Below are 19605 nucleotides of genomic sequence, written 5' to 3'. Positions count from 1 at the left end.
TTATCTTACCGATGACAGTGGGGATGGAGAGGAAAGGTTGGACTTGGGGTGTATTTTGGAGGTCATAGGGACTGAGCTTAGTAGTGGGTTATATGTGGAAGCTGAGAGAAAAGGAGAAATGAAGGATAAGGCCTAGTTACCTTAGGAAATGGAGCAATGGTGACACTGTTTGTTGAAGTGGGGCATACTGGGGGAGGAATCGGTTTGGAGGGAGGATGAAGAAATCTGTTTCAGATGCAGGGAGGGGTATCACGTGGTTGGTTGCTGTACCTTCGGGAACCCTGGAGTGTCTGAGCTATAGATCTGGGAGTCATTGACCGAAAGCCCTGGTACTCCATGGAGGAGGAGAGAGAGAATGTTGGAAGTTTAAAGAGAGAAGTGTGAAATCTCCGTCTTCGAGGTTGAGAAAGCAAAATGATTAGGGAAGTGTAGGCTTGCTGGGCAGTATTGCATGTCCTTTGAGGTTTGTGGTTTTGAATCTAAAAAGCGAAGCCAGCCGGAATGTGTGATTTTCCTCTGGCAGAACTCAGCTGCTTGAGCGCAGGGAAGGAGGACGGGGCAAGCAAGAAAAAGAGAGTCCCGTAGGGAGATAGTTCAGATTCTAAGTTGGTGAAGGAGATGAGGACAAGAGGAAGGTATTGGGTGATGGAAAGAATGATGAGGTGACCGAATTGGGAGCCTTGCTGAGGTAAGACGGCTGTCGGAGTGGGCAGTAAGAAAGAAAGCAGTTTTCTGGAAGGAAAGGATGTTTGAAATCCAGTTGGGGAGGTGATTCAGTTACTGGCCATGGCAGGGACCAGGTTTGATCATGGGGTACGTTTTCATTGTGGGGTAGGGCAGAAGTTGGTGGTGAAGAGGACAGGGATGTGATCGAATACCTCCTGGATGTTGACAGGAGACACAGGCGGTAGTGGGAGGAAGCGCAAGGCAGGAGCTGTCTGTAGGGACAGGGCCCTGGTGGGAGATCAGACAATGACAGCTGTCAGCACAGCGGGCAGTAAAGCCCAGGGCGTGAGTTTCAAAGAAGCTGGGGTTTCACAAGGAGGAAAAGTGGGTGTGAGAAAAAGATTGCTTCTCCTTGAGAGACCTCAGAGGAAGCAGGGTTATCTAGGGCAGGCAGGAGTTTGCCGGGGTATAACAGAGTTTATTAACCGCTTATCTAGATTCCTAGAGAGCATGGCAACAGTTGGGGTTGGGTGAAGACTGAGCCACATGAGATGTATGCTAGATGCTTCAGGTATGTTAGCTCCTTTCCTGCCAGTCTTTCCCCTTTCCGCTCTGTAATCCCATAGTCTTATTAATACAAGACAACTTTTAATTGTGTTGTTTGGGTTGGAATGGACTCTAAACATCAATAGAAAGTGAAAATTTTACAAGCTTTTATATTCCAAGGCAATGTTCATAACGGAAAGATTGCCTTCTATCTGGACACGTTACATGTGAAGCCATATGTTATTATGCGTTGATTATACAATACGTTCCATTCTGGAAAATACCTTGTATGAGTGATATGCTAGAACCCAAAACAAGCTTCATTATAAATCAGATGTTAGTGATATGAACTTGCTTTGAAAAGTAAAACATGTTCAGTGATTGTGGATCCTCTATGATGGGAAGGATCTTATTTTTAATAAGGTTTGTGTTTTTTTTAAAGATAATTCTTGTTCTGACATGATAGTTGGTTGTATCAATTGAGTATCTATTCAGTATCCATTGAGAAAATACTAAATGACAACCTACTGTGAATTCAGAAACACTGAAATGAATTTTGATTGTATTAATTATAACAGCATTTACATACACTTGAAAAATTTAGACATCTGTTTCTATTTATTTATTTATTTTTTAAAAATATATTTTATTGATTTTTTTTACAGAGAGGAAGGGAGAGCGATGGAGAGTTAGAAACATTGATGAGAGAGAAACATCGATCAGCTGCCTCCTGCACAACCCCCATTGGGGATGTGCCCGCAACCAAGGTACATGCCCTTGACTGGAATCGAACCTGGGACCTTTCAGTCCACAGGCCAACGCTCTATCCACTAAGCCAAACCAGTCAGGGCTGTTTATATTTAGAGCAAGAAAGAAAAATGGTTTTCAGAAAGTAGGCTGTGCTTGATGGATTCAGATTTGGCAAAAACTCTGTGTGCTTCCCCAGAGCTCATAGATTATTAGAAATCACTTCTGTGATGTAGGGTATAGAAGTGCAAGGTATTATTATAATTACACTAGTAGCCCGGTGCACGAAATTCATTCTCATTAAAAGGGAGTTAATTGCCGAAACCGGTTTGGCTCAGTGGATAGAGCGTCGGCCTGTGGACTGAAGGGTCCCAGGTTCGATTCCGGTCAGGGGCATGTACCTGGGTTGCGGGCACATTCCCAGTAGGAGATGTGCAAGAGGCAGCTGATCGATGTTTCTCTCTCATCAATGTTTCTAACTCTCTATCTCTCTCCCTTCCTCTCTGTAAAAAATCAATAAAATATATTTTTTTTTAAAAAAGGGGAATTAATTGCCCTAACCAGTTTGGCTCAGTGGATAGAGCATCGGCCTTCGGACTCAAGGGTCCTGGATTTGATGCTGGTCAAGGGCATGTACCTTGGTTGCGGGCACATCCCCAGTGGGGAGTGTGCAGGAGGCAGCTGATCGATGTTTCTCTCTCATCGATGTTTCTAACTCTCTATCCCTCTCCCTTCCTCTCTGTAAAAAATCAATAAAATATATTTTTTTAAAAAAAGGAAATTAATTAGTGGAGATATTTTAATATTGCTATTTGCCCTTTCTCTATAATAGAAGTGTGAGAGATGAAAGGAAATTAGTAAAATGTATATGAAAATAATATATAAATTTATTAATAAATAAACAGTAACAAAAGGATATAACAACGACAGAGGCATGATATAAAAACGACAAAAACATGATATGAAAACAACAAAACCATGATATGAAAACAAGAACATGATATAAAAACAACAGTGATGCAAACAATGACTGATGAAGTGATTAAACTTATTCTAATATCTCCCTGTACACCACATTAAGAGTGAAAACACTTTCAGAGTGCTTGACTAATTTCCCTTGTGATGAAGTACTTAGAACTTTAACTGTAACATCACATGCTCTTCAAACTCGAGAGAAAGCAACATATAACTGACCATGTGCAAAAACGGGTTCAGGTAGGAATATGCCTACTTTGTCTAGAGTTTGTCCTTGTGATTTATCAATAGTCATCACAAATGCTGGCATCATGGGAAACCGTCGTTGAATCAATTTAAATGGGAGGCCAGTGTCAGATGGGGACAAATTAATTCTTGGAATCAGAACAGCCTCTCCCTCTGCAGATCCTGTTAATACTTCAGCTTTGATAATGTTAGGTCGTAATCTTTTGATAATAAATCTGGTACCATTACAAAGACCCCATTTACTATTGACATTTCTCAATAGCATGATGATTGCACCCACTTTCAATTTTAATTTATGACACGGCATTGCCGAAGGAGTAATACTATTAAGAAATTCGATGGCAAAATTTTCCTTTTCAGCATCATCTGTGGAATCAATGGAATCATCACTCAAATATGTGTGAAAATCTCTATCGAGTATATCCAAATTTTCTTCACTTAATTTTTGAACATGCTCATTTTTTGGACAAAGAATTGCATGTTTAGATATATTTTTAATATTATCTATAGCAGTGGTTCTCAACCTTGGCTGCACATTAGAATCACCTGGGAATCTTTTTAAAATCCTGATTCCTGGGCCTCATCCTCCGGAAATTGTTTTTTGTGTTATGGGGTGGGGCCACAACATTAGTAACAAAGAAACAGAATTAAAACTTTATTGTGGGGAGCCGCTAGTGTTTTGGACAGGTTCAAGCCTTGGGCTGATGAGAGGGCACAGTCCTCTCATTGCCATGTGCAAGTCCCAGTTTATAGGGCAGGGCCCTCCCAGTACAATTATAGCCAACAGCTGTAGTTGTAAGCTTGAACCTATGGTCCGAACACATGGCCCCACGTGCCTGAATGATGTAGGCTTGATAGAGTTCAGGTGCATGTAGTTGAGTAGGATTGCAACCCAGGAGAATGTTGTAAACATCTTGGTCACGTCCTTACTTTGCCTCGTAGCTTCTGCTATAAAATAAAGGCATGGCTTTGGGCATGGTCGCTGTCTCTCAGAGAAGCAGCGTCCCACCGAGACCCGGCTTTCATTCTCTTGTCTGTCTTTTCTAAGCCTTTCAGTTGCCCCCACTCAGGTTCACCCTTGGCTGTGCTGGCGCGGCACACTTTATAAAGAGATGCCTCCACGCTCCCAGGGCGGGTTCCTGCCTCAAACCCCACCCTTACAGGAAACAGCTCCGGGAAACAGCTTGGGGGAGGGCGCAGCTGTTGCCAAGACAACGCCTGCAGGACTGACTTCCTCCCGCTTGGTCTCGGTTCTGGTTGTGATGAACACCACCCAGGGTTTTTATATAAGTAGATAGGACCAGATGTTATAGTAATTCTCATTTTAAAAGTCATTCTGCCAGTAGCAGGTGAATATTTAAAACCACTTTCTCCATATACTTATTAAGCCTTTTCTCCCCCATCACTATAGCCAAGGAAAAGGTGGTTTATTTAGAAAGTAAATCCAGATGGTCCAAAACAGCTTGTTAGTCATTAAAGCTATTAATGTAACTGTACAGCCCTGAAATACACAACCGTTATTGCCAAAGTGATGTAATCCTAACTTGTTGGAGTGTAAATTTTTGGAATTATTTTCCCTGATAAATTATTGAATTTCATAACCCATAACCTTTCCTGAAGTACTCAGCACAGTGTTTTGAGGTGTGAATGTGTTCAGAGAGCTATTCTTTATAAAGAATGGCTGAAGTTTCCAGTTGTCCCACTTGGGTTGCATGTTTAATTTTTGGGAGTGGAGATAAATTTAGCAGTAACGCGAATAGCTCTCAGTTTGGTAACTTTCTGGAATTACAGACAGCAGGTTTATTTGTTACATTTTGTAAATGGAATTTTACAGTCTTACTCAACTCATAATTTTGTTAAAAATTTTCAGGGACAATGGTTAAATGAAGTTAGTTACATTCTGCTGATGTGAGATTAATCCTGGGCAGATCAGTGACTAAAATAATTATCTTAAGTCTTTGCATAAATTGTTTATTTTAGTTTCATAACTATTAGAGATAGGCCATCTGCAATTTATAGAGATTAACTTGTCCAAGGGCTCACAGCCAGTAAGTGAAGCAGTTATAATGTTTATCAAGAATGGCCTCTTAGCCAGGTGGCTCAGTTGGTTGGAGCGTCAGCCTGTGCTCCAAAAGGTTTCGGGTTCAATTCCCAGTCAGGGCACATACCTAGGTTGTGGGTTTGATCCCCAGTCGGGAGCGTATGGGAGACAACTGATTGAACTTTCTCTCTCCCTTCCTCTGTCTAAAAAATCAATTAAAAACAGATACTCAGGTGAGGATTAAAAAAAATAAAGAAAGGCCTTTCGCCTGGGTCTTGCATCATTTAAAGTTTGGATACATCACCAAGCTGTGACTAATGAAAATGGGCGTATAATAGCAGTTACAGGGAGCACAGCCTTGAAAGCAATGCCCTATGATTTGCTAATTTAAGTATTGGGAGCTTTTGAGTTTGTATCCTACCTTGACTATTATAGTGCATTTATCATACAAGTCATTTTGTTAATTTAATTTTTCCTAATATGCAGATCAGTTATAGGACTTGTTCAGTGCTGTTGGATGTTTCCCTCTTGATTATAAAAGTGATATATACATTTATTGTAGAATTTTTAGGGAAGTATATAGAAAATTAAAATTAATCCTAATCCCACTACTTAAGAAGAACTAGTATATTCCCTATACTAGTATATTCCCATATACTATTATTTGTAAATAGTATGTAAATATGAATGGGGGGGGGAAGGGGACATATGTAATACTTTCAACAATAAAGAATTATTAAAAAATAGTATGTAAATATGGAGTTCATTATATTTATACTTCTTCATTTAACATTTTCTCATGTTATTAAAAAAAGTTAATTCATCATGTTAAATATATGTATTTTTATTTCATAGAGGAAGGGAGAGGGGGAACATCAGTGATGAGAGAGAATCATTGATTGGCTACCTCCTACACACCCCCTACTGGGGACCAGGCATGTGCCCTGACTGGGAATCGAACCGTGACCTCCGGGTTCATAGGTGGACACTCAACCACTGAGCCACGCCAGACTCTTGATGAACTTGGCCAGATTGTCTTCCTGTAATACTGTACTAATTTTCACTTCTCTCAACATCATATGAGAGTTCAGAAATCATTGGACTTTGAGCTGTATTGGCCACAATCTGTTGTGTTTTTTAAAATTTATTTATCGCCACCGGTTTGGCTCAGTGGATAGAGCGTCGGCCTGTGGACTGAAAGGTCCCAGGTTCGATTCTGGTCAAGGGCATGTACCTGGGTTGCGGGCACATCCCCAGTAGGAGATGTGCAGGAGGCAGCTGATCGATGTTTCTCTCTCATCGATGTTTCTAACTCTCTATCTCTCTCCCTTCCTCTCTGTAAAAAATCAACAAAATGTATTTAAAAAAATAAAATAAAATAAAATTTATTTATCTTTATCATTGAGAGTATTACAGATGTCCCTCAGGCCACAGTCTGTTTTAACTATGCAAACATTTTCTTGCCTTTATTAGCATTTTTTATATTCTTAGTGAGATATTATTTGGTAAATTGAATAGCCATTTCATTTCTTCTGAATTGTCTATTCATTTCCTTTGCTCATTTTTTTTCTGTTAAAGTGGGTGATTTTCTTATCAGTTTGCATGGGAGTTCTTCCTATTAGGGTGTAACCTTTGGTCAAGGATTCCTTTTTTTTTAAAGGACTAGTTAACTGCTGTAAAACGTAATTATCCATCTGTTTTTCTGGTGTCAGCTAGCCCACATGATTTTTCTTTCAAGGCCTGATTATATGCTGACTGGCTATAAGCCTAAATAATTCAGTGTTGGGATAAACTGAGTAATGTTAATAATGTGTTTTGCCTTTCCAGAAAGAAGAAATGGTGTAAGCCATCCACTATCCAAATTTTAAGGTCAAAGACTGGAAGGAAGGTCAGGGAGAACATGGCCTGGCCAAGTGTTTTTCAGAGAGGAACTCTGCTGTCCCGGTTCAGCCATCATCATGTTGTCGTGTTCCTGCTCACCTTCTTCAGGTAAGGGGATTGCTGCAACTGTTGCTGTTTTTTCCTTTTGAGGGAGATACTTATTCATGGCGAGTTTCTCATGCAGGAACTTGTATGGACTTAACATGAAATAGACTAGTTACTCCTCTTGTACTTCTTGATAGCTCTAATAAAGTAGTTCTTGGGGGCTCTTTTGCCTGTATTTGGCAATGTCTGGAGACATTTTTGGTTGCCATGCTATTTGCTTTTAGTGAGTAGAGACTAGGGATGCTACAATGCACAAGACAACCCCCCACAAATAGAGGATTTTGGGGCCTAAAATGTCAGTGGTGCTGTGGTTGAGAATATAAAGCCCTATATTTGTTAAAATGAGGAGCTTGAGAACAAAGGGTGTGCACGTTCAGGTCCCTCCTTGAGTAGTAAAAATGGTATGAGAGAGTTGTGAGGAACTCTGGTAACTCATGTGAGGTCCCTGCCCAGTCAGCGTGATTCAAGAATCGTCCACGTTTGTGAGTCAATTCTGTGGCCCTCAGTGGCCCTCTTTAGTGGTCTGTTGATGACACAAAGTAGGCCTTTTGGTGTTAGGGGCATGTTATTCATAACCCTGTGACTCAACTATTTTGATTATTTTTTCTGAATAGATTTTCTTCTTTATTAAAGGTACCACAAATGAGGATGATGGTTTTTTTGTTTGTTTTATTTTCAAGTAGAAACTAGGAAAATGGCTCTCTAATTATGTAAGAGTTGATAGGTAGTTTTAGATGCTTGGTTTAGGGGATATCCATTTGTGAGGGGTGGGAGGAAGCAGTAGTATGAGGAAATGCAGGACCCAAAGAAAAAGCTACTGCCCTGGCCAGTGTTGGTCAGTGGTTGGAGCGTCAGTTCTTCTCCCTAAGGGTTGTGGGTTCGATTCCCGGTCAAGGACACAGTACCTGGATTTTGGGTTCCCTCTCCACCCCTGGTCGTGACGTGTGGGAGGCAACCAGTCAATGTGTCTCTCTCACATTGATGTTTCGCTCCCTTGCCTCTCCTCCCTTCCACTCTCTCTGAAAAGCAATGGAAAAATATCTTCTTGTGAGGATTAACAAATAAAAAATAAAAAAAACAAAAAGCTACTGAATGGCTAGTGCAATGAGCAGTGTTTGTTAAAGACTTAAAATTTTTTACAGAACTGCAACCATAATTTATTATTTTTATTTATTTATTTTAAAATATATTTTTATTGATTTCAGAGAGGAAGGGAGAGATAGATAGAAACATCAATGATGAGAGAGAATCACTGATCGACTGCCTCCTGTACGCCTCCTACTAGGGATGGGGCCCCCAACCCAGGCATGTGCCTTGACTGGGAATCGAACCATGACCTCCTGGATCATAGGTTGATGCTCAACCACTGAGCCATACTGGCCGGGCCAGAACTGAACCATAATTTAAAGTGGGTTGGGATCAGTCACATTTTCATCTTCTAGATCCAGGGATCAGTTATGAGTGAACATGGGGGCTGATATTGAAGAAGATTAGTTAATTATTTCTTTTGCTTTGCAGAGACTAATTCAGTTGATAGTCCTTATAAAGCAGTATTTCTCTTTTTCTAAAACTGAAAGAACAAATAGGAATATGTCTGTGATTTCATTAAAGGCTGTTTTCTTTGCTATTAGTTCAGCTGTATTTCTTCTCTTTTGTAGTTACTCGTTGCTCCATGCATCAAGAAAAACGTTTAGCAATGTCAAAGTCAGCATCTCTAAGCAGTGGACCCCGAGTGCTTTTAACAGATCGATTGAACCTGTAGAGGTAAGTAGAACAAAGTGCTGGGATGGATTTAAGGGAACCGTGCCTACTTCTGAATTCTTCCCAAGGTCTTCTATTTTGTTTCATTTGCTTAGGACTCAGAAATGGCTTACTATTTCCTGTGGCATACAATCCATACTCTTCTGTTTGATTTCTTAGCTTGCCCTGATTCAATAACACTCCAATCAGCTTATTTCTCACTGTTTTGAAATCACACAATTCTGGCTAGGCCATTTTTTCATTGAGTTTCACAAGTACTCTGCTTATTTCTGTCTTTGAGATTTTGCTTATGTTCTTTTGTAAGCTCATTTACCTTCTTTCCACTTATCAAAATTGTGCTTTTCTCTTTGTGTCAAGATAAAATGTCACTTTTTAAAAATAGAGTTTTTTTCTTGCTTCTGCTGTGTTTTATTTCCTAAACTGTGCACACTGTGTATTACATAGTTTAATGTCTCAGTATTTGCACACTCTCTGATTGATTCATTTGTTCATTTGTATCTTGCTTAAGTTCAGAGAGTATGCAGCCTACTCACATGGGCCAAGAATATTCTTTGATGACTGGGACAGAGATGCTGTCCTTTATAGCACCTACCTCAATACACAAATCCGTTCCACTCAGTCTTTTTTTTTTTTTTTATTGCTTAAAGTATTACAAAGGGTATTACATATGTCTCCTTTTTCCCCCCCGCCCTTGACAATCCCCTGGCCTCCCCTACCCCCCAGTATCTCATGTCCATTGGTTATGCTTATATGCATGCATACAAGTCCTTCGGTTGATCTCTTACCCCCTCCACTCAGTCTTTACCACATTATTTGAGTTCTGCTTATGTGGAATTATAGCTGTTTATTTATATTTGTAGCATGTTTTATTTCTTAAGAATTATTTCCCTGATTTGGACCAATTTAAAGTTGACAGAGATCTAAAGGTTATATACTGCCCCCAAAATGTAAATATGTTATTCAGGCAATTGCTTATTGTGGGTCTATCTTGCATAACCCTGTTCTAGGCACTGAGGACATAGAGAGTAAAAGCCTAGAGGACAAAAAAAAAAAAAAAAAGAGCCTGTCATCATGGAGCTGATGTTCTAGTGAGGAGGCTCCCGAACAGTTTTCCTGAATTTAACTTGATAAGTTCTTGATAGGAACTTTTATTATTATTCTTTTAAATACATTTTTATTGATTTCAGAGAGGAAGAGAGCAAGAGAAAGATCAATGATAAGAGAGAATCATTGATCGGCTGCCTCCTGCACGCCCCCCACTGGGGATCAGGCCCGCAACCCAGGCATGTGCCCTTGACCAGAATCAAACCTGGGACCCTTCATTCTGCAGGCTGACGCTCTATCCACTGAGCTAAACTGGCTAGGGCCTGATAGGGACTTCTAAAAGGAAAGGTGTTAAGAATAGAGAGCTGGATTTCCGACGGATGCTTGACTTGTGCTGTGTGGACAGCGAATCCCTCTAAATGATCATTGACTGACTCATCACAAACCTTCAAGATGGCCTGGCCTCAGAGAGGTCATGCGCCCTAACCTCCCACCAGTATGGTGTCTTTCTTTGTGGTTATTGAAGATGACCACCTAGCTTCTGTTTTAAAACCTGTAGGGAGAAGAAACTCCCTATTTTTCTGAGATGCACAATTATATTTTTCACCAACTCTCATTATTAGGAAGTTCTTCTATTGACATAAACATGTTCTGCTGTTTAATTTTGAGCCATGTACACGAAGTCTGTTCCCACTGCACGAGGCCTGTTGTATATTTGAGAAAAGCCTGTCTCCCCAAGTTCTTGTTTAGGTAAAACATCCCCGGCCCCTTCAACTGTAGTTTAGTGACACTGAACACTAAATGTGGTATTTCAGGTACCGTCTATATAAATACAGAACAATAGGGTTTGGTTTAGGCACTACATTTCTGGTTGTACTGCCTAAAGCTGCCTTTGTGTTTTAGATAACTGGGTTGAGAGTCCCCAAGACCACCCCCAAGTTTGATGATTCGCTAGGAAGATTGACAGGACTTAGCATGTAGTTGTATTCAAAGCTGTGGTTCATTACAGGTCAGGGGATACAGAGCCAAGTCAGCAAAGGGGGAAAAACGCACATAGGGTGAGGCCTGGAGGAAACCGGCACAGGCCTCCGGGAGCCCTTTTCCAGGAGTCACACAGGGTGTGCTTAATTCTTCCAGCACAAGTTGTGACAGCACAGGTGAGAAGTTGTCTACTAGGGAAGCCCGATAGGGACAGGGTGCCCACGATTTTTATTGGAGCTGGTCGTGGAGGCACTCTGCCTGGCACATATGAAAATCCCACACTCCCAGAAGGAAAGCAGGTGTTACTCATAAACCACATTGTTTGAACAGTTCAGACAGTAAGCCAGTCTTAGCAGGGAATTATGGGAACCCTCTGGGGATCCAAGTTTCCAGATGCCAGGCAAGGGCCAGCCTTGCAAGCAGGTCTTTTTAAGGATAGCAATCTCAGGCCTGTTGTGTTAACTCTTTCCTGCCAGGGACCATGTTACATTATTAGCTTGTTTTGAACTGGCATTAACTTTTCTGCTTAGCTATTTATTTCCTTACTCTGCTGCTAAGATAGGTTTCACTGTGGCGCTGTTTTAGAACTGTGGATGAAATAGTTTGGATGGGTTGGTTTTGTAGAAGTCAGATGCTGACTCATCGAGGAGAGCTGTGTGTATGTGGACCTGCCTCATGGAGAGCAGTGCTGACTTTCCATTCTTTCTTTAGACTTTCAAACCCAGGGTTGTTTCCTGAAGACTGCTGGGAGTGCAGAGGTGGCATGCACCCTCACTCCTCCTGTGCTGGGGTCTATAACACCTTTACTCCAGCTTCCCTTCGAGACTCCTTGTCTGAAGTGGAAAGGAACTTAGTGGCAGAAGTATATGTAAATGAGTATGTACTCTAAAAAATATTTTGTTTACATATATTGTTAAACATTTCTTAAATGCCTTAAATAGCATCATCAAAAAGTATTTATTACAGCTTTTGTTTTTATTTTTTTCCCCATTGATTTTTTTTAGAGGGAGTGGAAGGGAGGGAGGGAGGGGCAGGGAGAGAGAGAGAGAGAGGGAAAGAGAAAGAAAGAGAGAGAGAAACGTGGATGTGAGAGAGACACATTGATTGGTTGCCTTCTGCATGTGACCTGACCAGGGCCAGGGATTGAACCTGCAACCCAGTTACGTGCCCTTAATGTGGAATCGAACTGGAGATCCTTTGGTGTGAGGGCTGACACTCTAACTTCTGACCATACCAACCAGGGTGCTTTTGTTTTTATGCATAGCTATCTTAGGTACTTTATGGAGAATTAAGCAGGCCCAGTCTCTATACCTTGAGAATTTATAATGGATTCCACTGACATGGACAAACATTGGAAATACTAAGTGAAACTAGCATGAAATCTCTGTTTATAGATAATAAAGAGGTAATGGCTAAATCTAATATTTGAGGACAACTTGACTGAAAATTGTTAACAAAAATTTGTTCTATTAAATTAAAAAGTCTTACCTCTCTAGACAGTACAGTCCTTCTTTGAGAATGGTGTAAGAGCCCTGGCCAGTGTGGCTCAGTTGGTTGGGCATCATCCTGTGCACTGAAAGGTCGCTGGTTCGATTCCTGGTCAGGGCACATGCCCGGGTTTGTAGCTCAGTCCCCAGTAGGGGGCGTGCAGGAGGCAGCCAATTGATTTTTCTCTCTCCCTTTCTCTCTCTGTAAAATCAATAAAAACATGTTTTTAAAAAAAAAAGAGAAAGAGAGAGAGAATAGCGTAAGAGATTCTTGAGTTCTCTTCAGGAGAAGGATGCAGGGTTCAGGGTGTCTTCAACATTCCATCTCAACCACATCACAGCTCTTGTCCCTCAGATTCTCACCTGAGACGGAGAGCAAACCCCTAACTCAGGTCGCTTGAGCTCACCTTCTGTGCACCAGGAAGCTCTTTCACATCCGTGGTTCCCCCACCTCCGTGCACAGCCCTTACTCTGTGACAAACATTCTCACCGTGACCTTTTGAATGTGCCCACAATGTCATGCTTCCAGGAAGTGTCCCAACATGTAGCAATTGTAGTGACTTAGCACGGCGCCTCCCCCACAACACAAGGAAACCTTACATACATGCAGGCCGGTACATTCACGTGGTAATTGTACATGCTTGCAGGACAGCTTGAATCACTGGAGCATTTGAAGCCATTTTGTCCATGACTTTCATTAAACATTGGACGATTCACTAAGTGCACTTGGACCATTTCTCACCTACTGGTATAGTCATCTTGACCAGAGCTATATTACGGACCTAAACTTGCTTCATTAGGCTTTTTCTGTTAACCTATTTTCTGACTCTTTTTGTTAGTCCTACTTTGTTGTTTTAGTTTTTGGTTCTGTTTTTTTTACACTTGTTAAGTAGGCAAGCAGAAGTATATTTCAGCTGAATTCTGGCAGTGAAACAGAAAAAAGCTGTTTGCAGCCTGTCAGTTCCTGGGAAAACCATGTGCTCGGGAGTTCGGTGGCTTCCCCCAAGAGTAAAGAAAATCCTGAAACTTGCAGCAGCTCCTTGAGGCCTGGGTCTCTAGGTCACCTGGGTGTGTGCCCAAGAGGGCTTAATCCTGGGTCCTATTGAGCCCAGATGACATCAGGGATCAAAGATTGTGGTTAGAGGGGAAATGTGGCAAAATAACTAATTGGAGGTATTTAGGGCCCCAATTGGCACGCTGAAATACTGATTGATCTAGGTGTGAGCTGGTTTCTTATCGATCATGAAAGCAGTGCCTGTTGTTAAAGTAAAAGACCGGTGCCATAAGCCACCCAGAAACGAGTCCCAGTACTTTAGAATCACACTTTACATATTTTCTAATAATTTCAGATTTTACTTCCTGTTGAAGATACATGTTTTTTAGTTGTTCATTGTGATTTTTCTTTTTACTATTCTAAGTCAGAATTTCTCTTCTTGCCCTGGCCATTGTGGCTCAGTGGGTTGGAGCATCCTCCTGTACACCAAAAGGTTGTGGGTTTCAAGTTTGATCACTGGTCAGGGCATGTAATAGAGGCAACCGGTTGGTGTTTCTCTATCTCTCTCTTTTTCCCTCCCTCCCTCCCTCTCTCCTTCCCCCTTACCTCCTTCCCCTCTCTAAAATCAGTAAACATATCCTTGGGTGAGGATTAAAAAAATTTTTTTCCTTCTTTAATAACCCATCTCAGAAATCATTTAGTCCAGCAGTTCTTGAACTTTTTGGTTATGTGGATTTCTATATATATATATATATATATGTGTGTGTGTGTGTATATATATATGTGTATATATATACACATATATATATATACACACACACACATATACTGTTTTAGAAATTAAAACAAATTAAAAAATACACGATTAAGTTATTTTCAAGTGAATTAACCTACAACATGTTAACATGAATGACATTTAAAAAATATATATTTTTATTGATTTCAGAGAGGAATGGAGAAGGAGAGAGAGATAGAAATATCAATGATGAGAGAGTCATTGATTGGCTGCCTCCTGCACACCCCTGACTGGGGACTGATCCTGCAGCCCGGGTGGGCATGTGCCCTGACCAGGAATTGAATTGTGACCTCTTGGTTCATAGGTCGATGCTCAGCCACTGAGCCATGCTGGCTGGGCAACATGAATGACATTTTATGAAAAATGACTTTTTCAAGACAAAAAAAATCACTTAGTGAGGAGAATGGCATTGATAGACACATTCTTGCAAATCTCTTCCTGTCTGGCTGAATAGAATACAATGGGTCTTCATGTCTACTTCTGAATTTCAAGTCTCTGAAGAGTTTGTCTTCCACAGATACATGGTGGAAAGGGGGGAAGTATTTTAACAGCCTTTTCAGCTAATTGTGGGTATTTGTCTGATATTACACCAGAATTTGACAAGTAGCAATTTCTTGAAGGGTAGTTGCAATGTGGAATCCGAAACTGTATTAATTAACTTTTTATAACCTTACATTAACATCCATTTGTCTGTCTTGTACTTTAAATGAATCTTGAAGTGACAGGCTTGTTTCATTCTTTTTTGAGGAAATATCTGCCAGATACTCAAATCTGCCAAATACAGTACTCAAATACTCAAAACTGGGCCCTATATCTGTCAGTCATTCTTTCAAGTAAAAATGACTTACCAGCTTGCCGCTCACACAGTTGCACAGTGCTTTCCTCCAGGACAGCCATCTGACTCTGGTATGCAGAGTCTGTATGTGTATTTTCCACCTCATCACACAGAATAGTAAAAGTAAGTATACTCAGGGGCCAGATTTAATACAATTAATAATTTTTACTACTTCATTAAGAACATTCTCAAGTGAAATTGACCTTTTTTTTCTTTACTGTCAGTGTGGCAATAAAGAATATAGTAATTAATATAGCACAGTTTGGTGTAACTGCTCGATTCATGCCAAAGCACAGCAGTTTTACCCACCACAGCTTTTGCTTCATCAATGTTAAAGTTAAAGGGGAAAAAGAAAATTACTACAGTAGGACTAAAGGCCCGGTGCATGGATTCGTGCACCGGTGGGGTCCCTCAGCCTGGACTGAGCCCTCTCGCAATCCGGGATCCCTCAGGGGATGTTGTACTGCCGGTTTTGTTCAGATCCCCGCAGGTCAGGCCGAGGGACTCCACCAGTGTGTGAATCTGTGCACCGGGCTTCTAGTATACATATAAGATCTTTGGTTGATCTCTTCCCACCCTCCCCCCACTCCTTCCCTCTCAGATTCATCAGTCTATTCCATGTTTCCATGCCTGTGCGTTGAGCGTCTGCCCCTGGTGGTCAGTGCATGTCATAGCTACCAGTCGAGTGGTCGCTTAGGCTTTTGTATATATAGATAGTCTTCCCGTATCCTTAGGGGATACATTCTAAGACCCCAGAAGATGCCTGAAACTCTGGATAGTACCAAATCCTGTATGTTCTATCCTTTTTCCTATATATACATACCTCTAATAAAGATTAATTATAAATTAGGCACAATAACAGATTAACAACAACAACTAATTATAAAATAGAACAATTATAACAATACCTTATATAATAAAACCCTAATATGCAAATTGCCCCTTCAGGCAGTCGTTCGACCGGAAGACCGGGAGTTTGACCACTCGCTATGACGTGCGCTGACTACCGGGGCCGGTGTGGAACATGGCGGGTGTCAGCGATATGGCGCCTGGGCAGGGGGCTGTGACCTCTCACCGGCTACCTGGGGGCAGGGGTGATGGGGACGGAGCTGCAGTGAGAATGTGGGGTGTCCGCCGAGCTCACTCTCACTCCCCCTGCTAACCTCCCCTGGGATGCCAGGGCTCACGTGCCGGGAAAGCCCCCGTACTCAAGTACTGGGTGCCCGCGAAGAGCCTGCCCCGCACCTGCATGGCCTCTTTTGGGTGAGCCGGGCCACAGCTGCTGGGACTGCAGGGGCCAGTCGGGCTCCCCGTGAGTTCGAGCAGGAGTCAGCCTGTGAGGCCGGCCAGGAGAAGCGTGCTGCCTGCCAATTTCTGTGCAGTGCCGCTTGGTGGCCCAGAGGCCCACACTGCGCCCTGGCCCTCGGCGTCCGGCTGTGCTTACCGCATCTCTGGGTGGGGACTTGGGCGCCGTGACTCAAGCGGAGGGGGGGCGTGTGGGGGCCCAGGGGCCCAGGTGCTGCCCAGGGCCTAGAGGTCAGCTGGGACCTGTCCTTCCACGTCAGACGCTTGAGCTTTGATCACTGGCCAGGCCTAGGAACTGCACCTGTGCACGAATTTTGTGCACTGGGCCTCTAGTATTGTAATAAAAGTTATGTGAATGTAGTCTCTCTTTTTCTTTCCCTTCCTTCCACTCTCTTGAATGTGCATACTTCCCCCCCCCCCCCCCCCCCAATATACTGAAATATTTTGGAGCTCAGTTGATCTTAGGTAACTGAAACTGTGGAAAGCAAAATCTTGGATAAGGGGGCCTCCTGTATTAAATGAATAGTTTTGACTGAGGGTAAGGGGGGCAGGCTACTGTATTATGGAAATAGTTGGGCTTTGAGTGCTCTTTTCGGCATCACCAGTCTCTGAGAGTGGGGGAGGTTGTACGTGAAGGTGCCTGGAGGAATATAAAGGACTGGCAGATACCAGTGGGACTGACCTGCTCTTGTGTGTTCCTGTAGATCTGGAGCAGCAACCATTTGTTCCCCAGTGCGGAGGAAGCCACTCTTTTCCTCGGAACACTGGATACTATTTTTCTCTTCTCCTATGCCGTGGTAAGTTTTAGAATTCCAGGGTTTTAAAGAAAGATGTAAAAGGAAATGGCTCCAAGTTTTATGAAGTTCATAAGACATTTTGAATTTACTGACTGAGGAGTGTTCAGAAGTTTATATTTTGTGTCCTTCTCATCCATCCATTCATTGACAAATTGAGCACATAGCATGTGCCAGGGACTGTTCCAGTCAATGAGAATTCATCAGCGGACAACATAGGAAAAACCCTACCTTTATAAAGCTTCTATCTTGGAGTGGGAGCTAAGAGAGACAAACAGTCACAAAATGCTACAAATAAGTAAATTATAAAGTATATTTAAAGGTGGTAAGTGCTGTGGAGGAAAATAAAGCATGGAAAGGGGAATAGATAGCTCACGGTGGGGGTGTAATTTGAGTAGGGTGGCTGGGGAAAACCTCACAAAGAAGGGGTTCTTTGAACAGAGACCTGAAGTGGGTAAATGAGGTCAGACATGTAGGCTGGAGGCACACATTTCAGACTCCTTTGCCTGTACATGATTTTTAAAATTATGAGACTGAGTGAAATCATCAAGAGAATTGGTGAGACCCTGGCCTGTGTGGCTCAGCTGTTGGGCATCGTCCCATGCACTGAAGGTTGCCGGTTCAATTCCTGGTCAGGGCACATGCCCAGGGTTGTGGGCTCAGTTTCTAGTAGGGGGTGTGCAGGAGGCAGCTGATTGATGTTTCTCTCCCTCCCTTCCCTTCTCTCTCTCAAAATCAATTTAAAAAATCTTAAAAAAAAAAAAAAGAGAGAGAGAGAGTTGGTGAAGATAGAGAAGAAGTGTGAAGACTGAGCCATGGGTTTCCAGCATTTAGAACAGGGGTGGGGAACGTCCAGATCTTGGGCCATATAAGCCTTGCCAAGGCATTAGGGGTGAGTTAATTAAATGTTTGACCAAATATAGCGGGCTAATTAAAAAAAAATTCTGACAATATTTTTAAAAAAATACATTTTTATTGATTTCAGAGAGGAAGGCAGAGGGAGAGAGAGAAACATTAATGATGAGAGAGAATCATTGATCGGCTGCCTCCTGCGTGTCCCACACTGGGGAACGAGCCCGCAACCTGGGCAATGTGCCCTTGACCAGAATCGAACCCCAGACCATTCAGTCCCCAGGCTGGTGCTCTGTCCACTGAGCCAAACCCACCAGGGCTAGCAGGCTAATTTTTAAGTTGATAATTTATGGCCCCTGAATAATGTTGTAAATGTCCTTACAGAAAGAAGGTTCCCCACCCCAGAAGTGAGGTAGGGAAGATGAGGAACAGGCAGGGAGGCTGAGATGGAGCTGTGGGGAGCAAGAGTACCGAGAGAGGGTGGAGTCCTGGGAGCCATCCAGGACTGGGTGGCAGGGGCTGACTCTGTCTGAGGTCGTCCTCGGATTGGGCAGCCAGGGGGTCTGGTCGTAGGGAATGTCAGTGGTGGCTGCCAAGTTAGAGCTGTGGGGCCAGGGGTGGCAACGGCTGGCACTGGGCACTGTGGGAGCAGTCTGACCTTTTTCCCCAGCATCTTTTTTCCTGTCTTGAAAATTGTCCAGTGATGTGAAATACTGGGTGAAAGTCCCAAAGTAATCTCTAAAGGTTTATTTGGGTAATTATTAGAATACCTTCAAAGAGGACAGTTAGAAAATTGGAACAGAAATTAGATCATGTAGCCTAGCTCCTCACCCTGGGCATATATGGTCATTCCGAGTGAGGCTTCTCTATGAGCCTTTTATGAAGTGTTTTTTTTTTTTTTTTTTTTTATGAAGTGTTTTTTAATTAAAGATTTTAAAATTGATTTTTAGAGAGAAAGGAAAGGAGAGGGAGAGAGAGAGAAGCATCGATGTGAGAGCAAAACATCTGTCGATCAGCTGCATCCTGGACATGTGCCCTTGACCGGAATCGAGGTCCGCCACCCCAGGCATGTGCACCAACCTCTCAGGGAACCAGTAATCCTGAGTGCACAAGACGACACCCAACCACACCCACATCGGCCAAGGCCTTTTATGAAGTACTTTAAGAATCAATGGAGTCTAGTGGAAAAACCAGTTCTACCACTATCAACTAGCTGTGTTAAACTTGGCTTCACACTGGCGTTTAACCTTTTTTAAAATCCTCACTGAGGATATGTTTGTTTATTGATTTTAGAGAGAGAAGGGAAGAGGGAGAGCGAGAGTGAGAGAAACATCGATTTTAGAGAGAAATATCAATCGGTTGCCTCCTGTACACATCCTGACCGGGAATTGAACTTGTAACCTTTCGGTATATGGGATGATGTTCCAAGTAACTGAGCCACCCGGCCAGGGTTAACCTTTTTTTGATATGTAGTTTCCTCGTCTATAGGGTTGTGATAGTACTTATCTATAGGATAAAATAGATTTCGGAGGTAAAAGGTAAGTGCCAT

General features: G+C 42.3%; 1 protein-coding gene across 2 annotated transcripts in view; it reads left to right on the top strand.

Moving 5' to 3' along the window:
- Positions 1 to 19605, top strand: part of SLC37A3 (solute carrier family 37 member 3) — a 44647-nt gene that overhangs the window by 3529 nt on the left and 21513 nt on the right. The window contains exons 2-4 of one of the 2 annotated variants that reach the window (XM_006094706.3): positions 7049 to 7210; positions 8866 to 8971; positions 17115 to 17207. In XM_006094706.3, the coding sequence (XP_006094768.1) occupies positions 7122 to 7210; positions 8866 to 8971; positions 17115 to 17207 (288 nt within the window). In that variant the 5' untranslated portion in view covers positions 7049 to 7121. The remainder of the gene's footprint in view (positions 1 to 7048; positions 7211 to 8865; positions 8972 to 17114; positions 17208 to 19605) is intronic. The other variant, XM_023758877.1, reaches the window with a different exon arrangement.

The sequence above is a fragment of the Myotis lucifugus genome, unplaced genomic scaffold (assembly GCF_000147115.1).
Source record: "Myotis lucifugus unplaced genomic scaffold, Myoluc2.0 scaffold_141, whole genome shotgun sequence".
NCBI classification, from domain to species: Eukaryota; Metazoa; Chordata; class Mammalia; order Chiroptera; family Vespertilionidae; genus Myotis; species Myotis lucifugus.
Note: the sequence above shows the minus strand (reverse complement) of the source record. Positions and strands in the feature narration are given on the sequence as shown.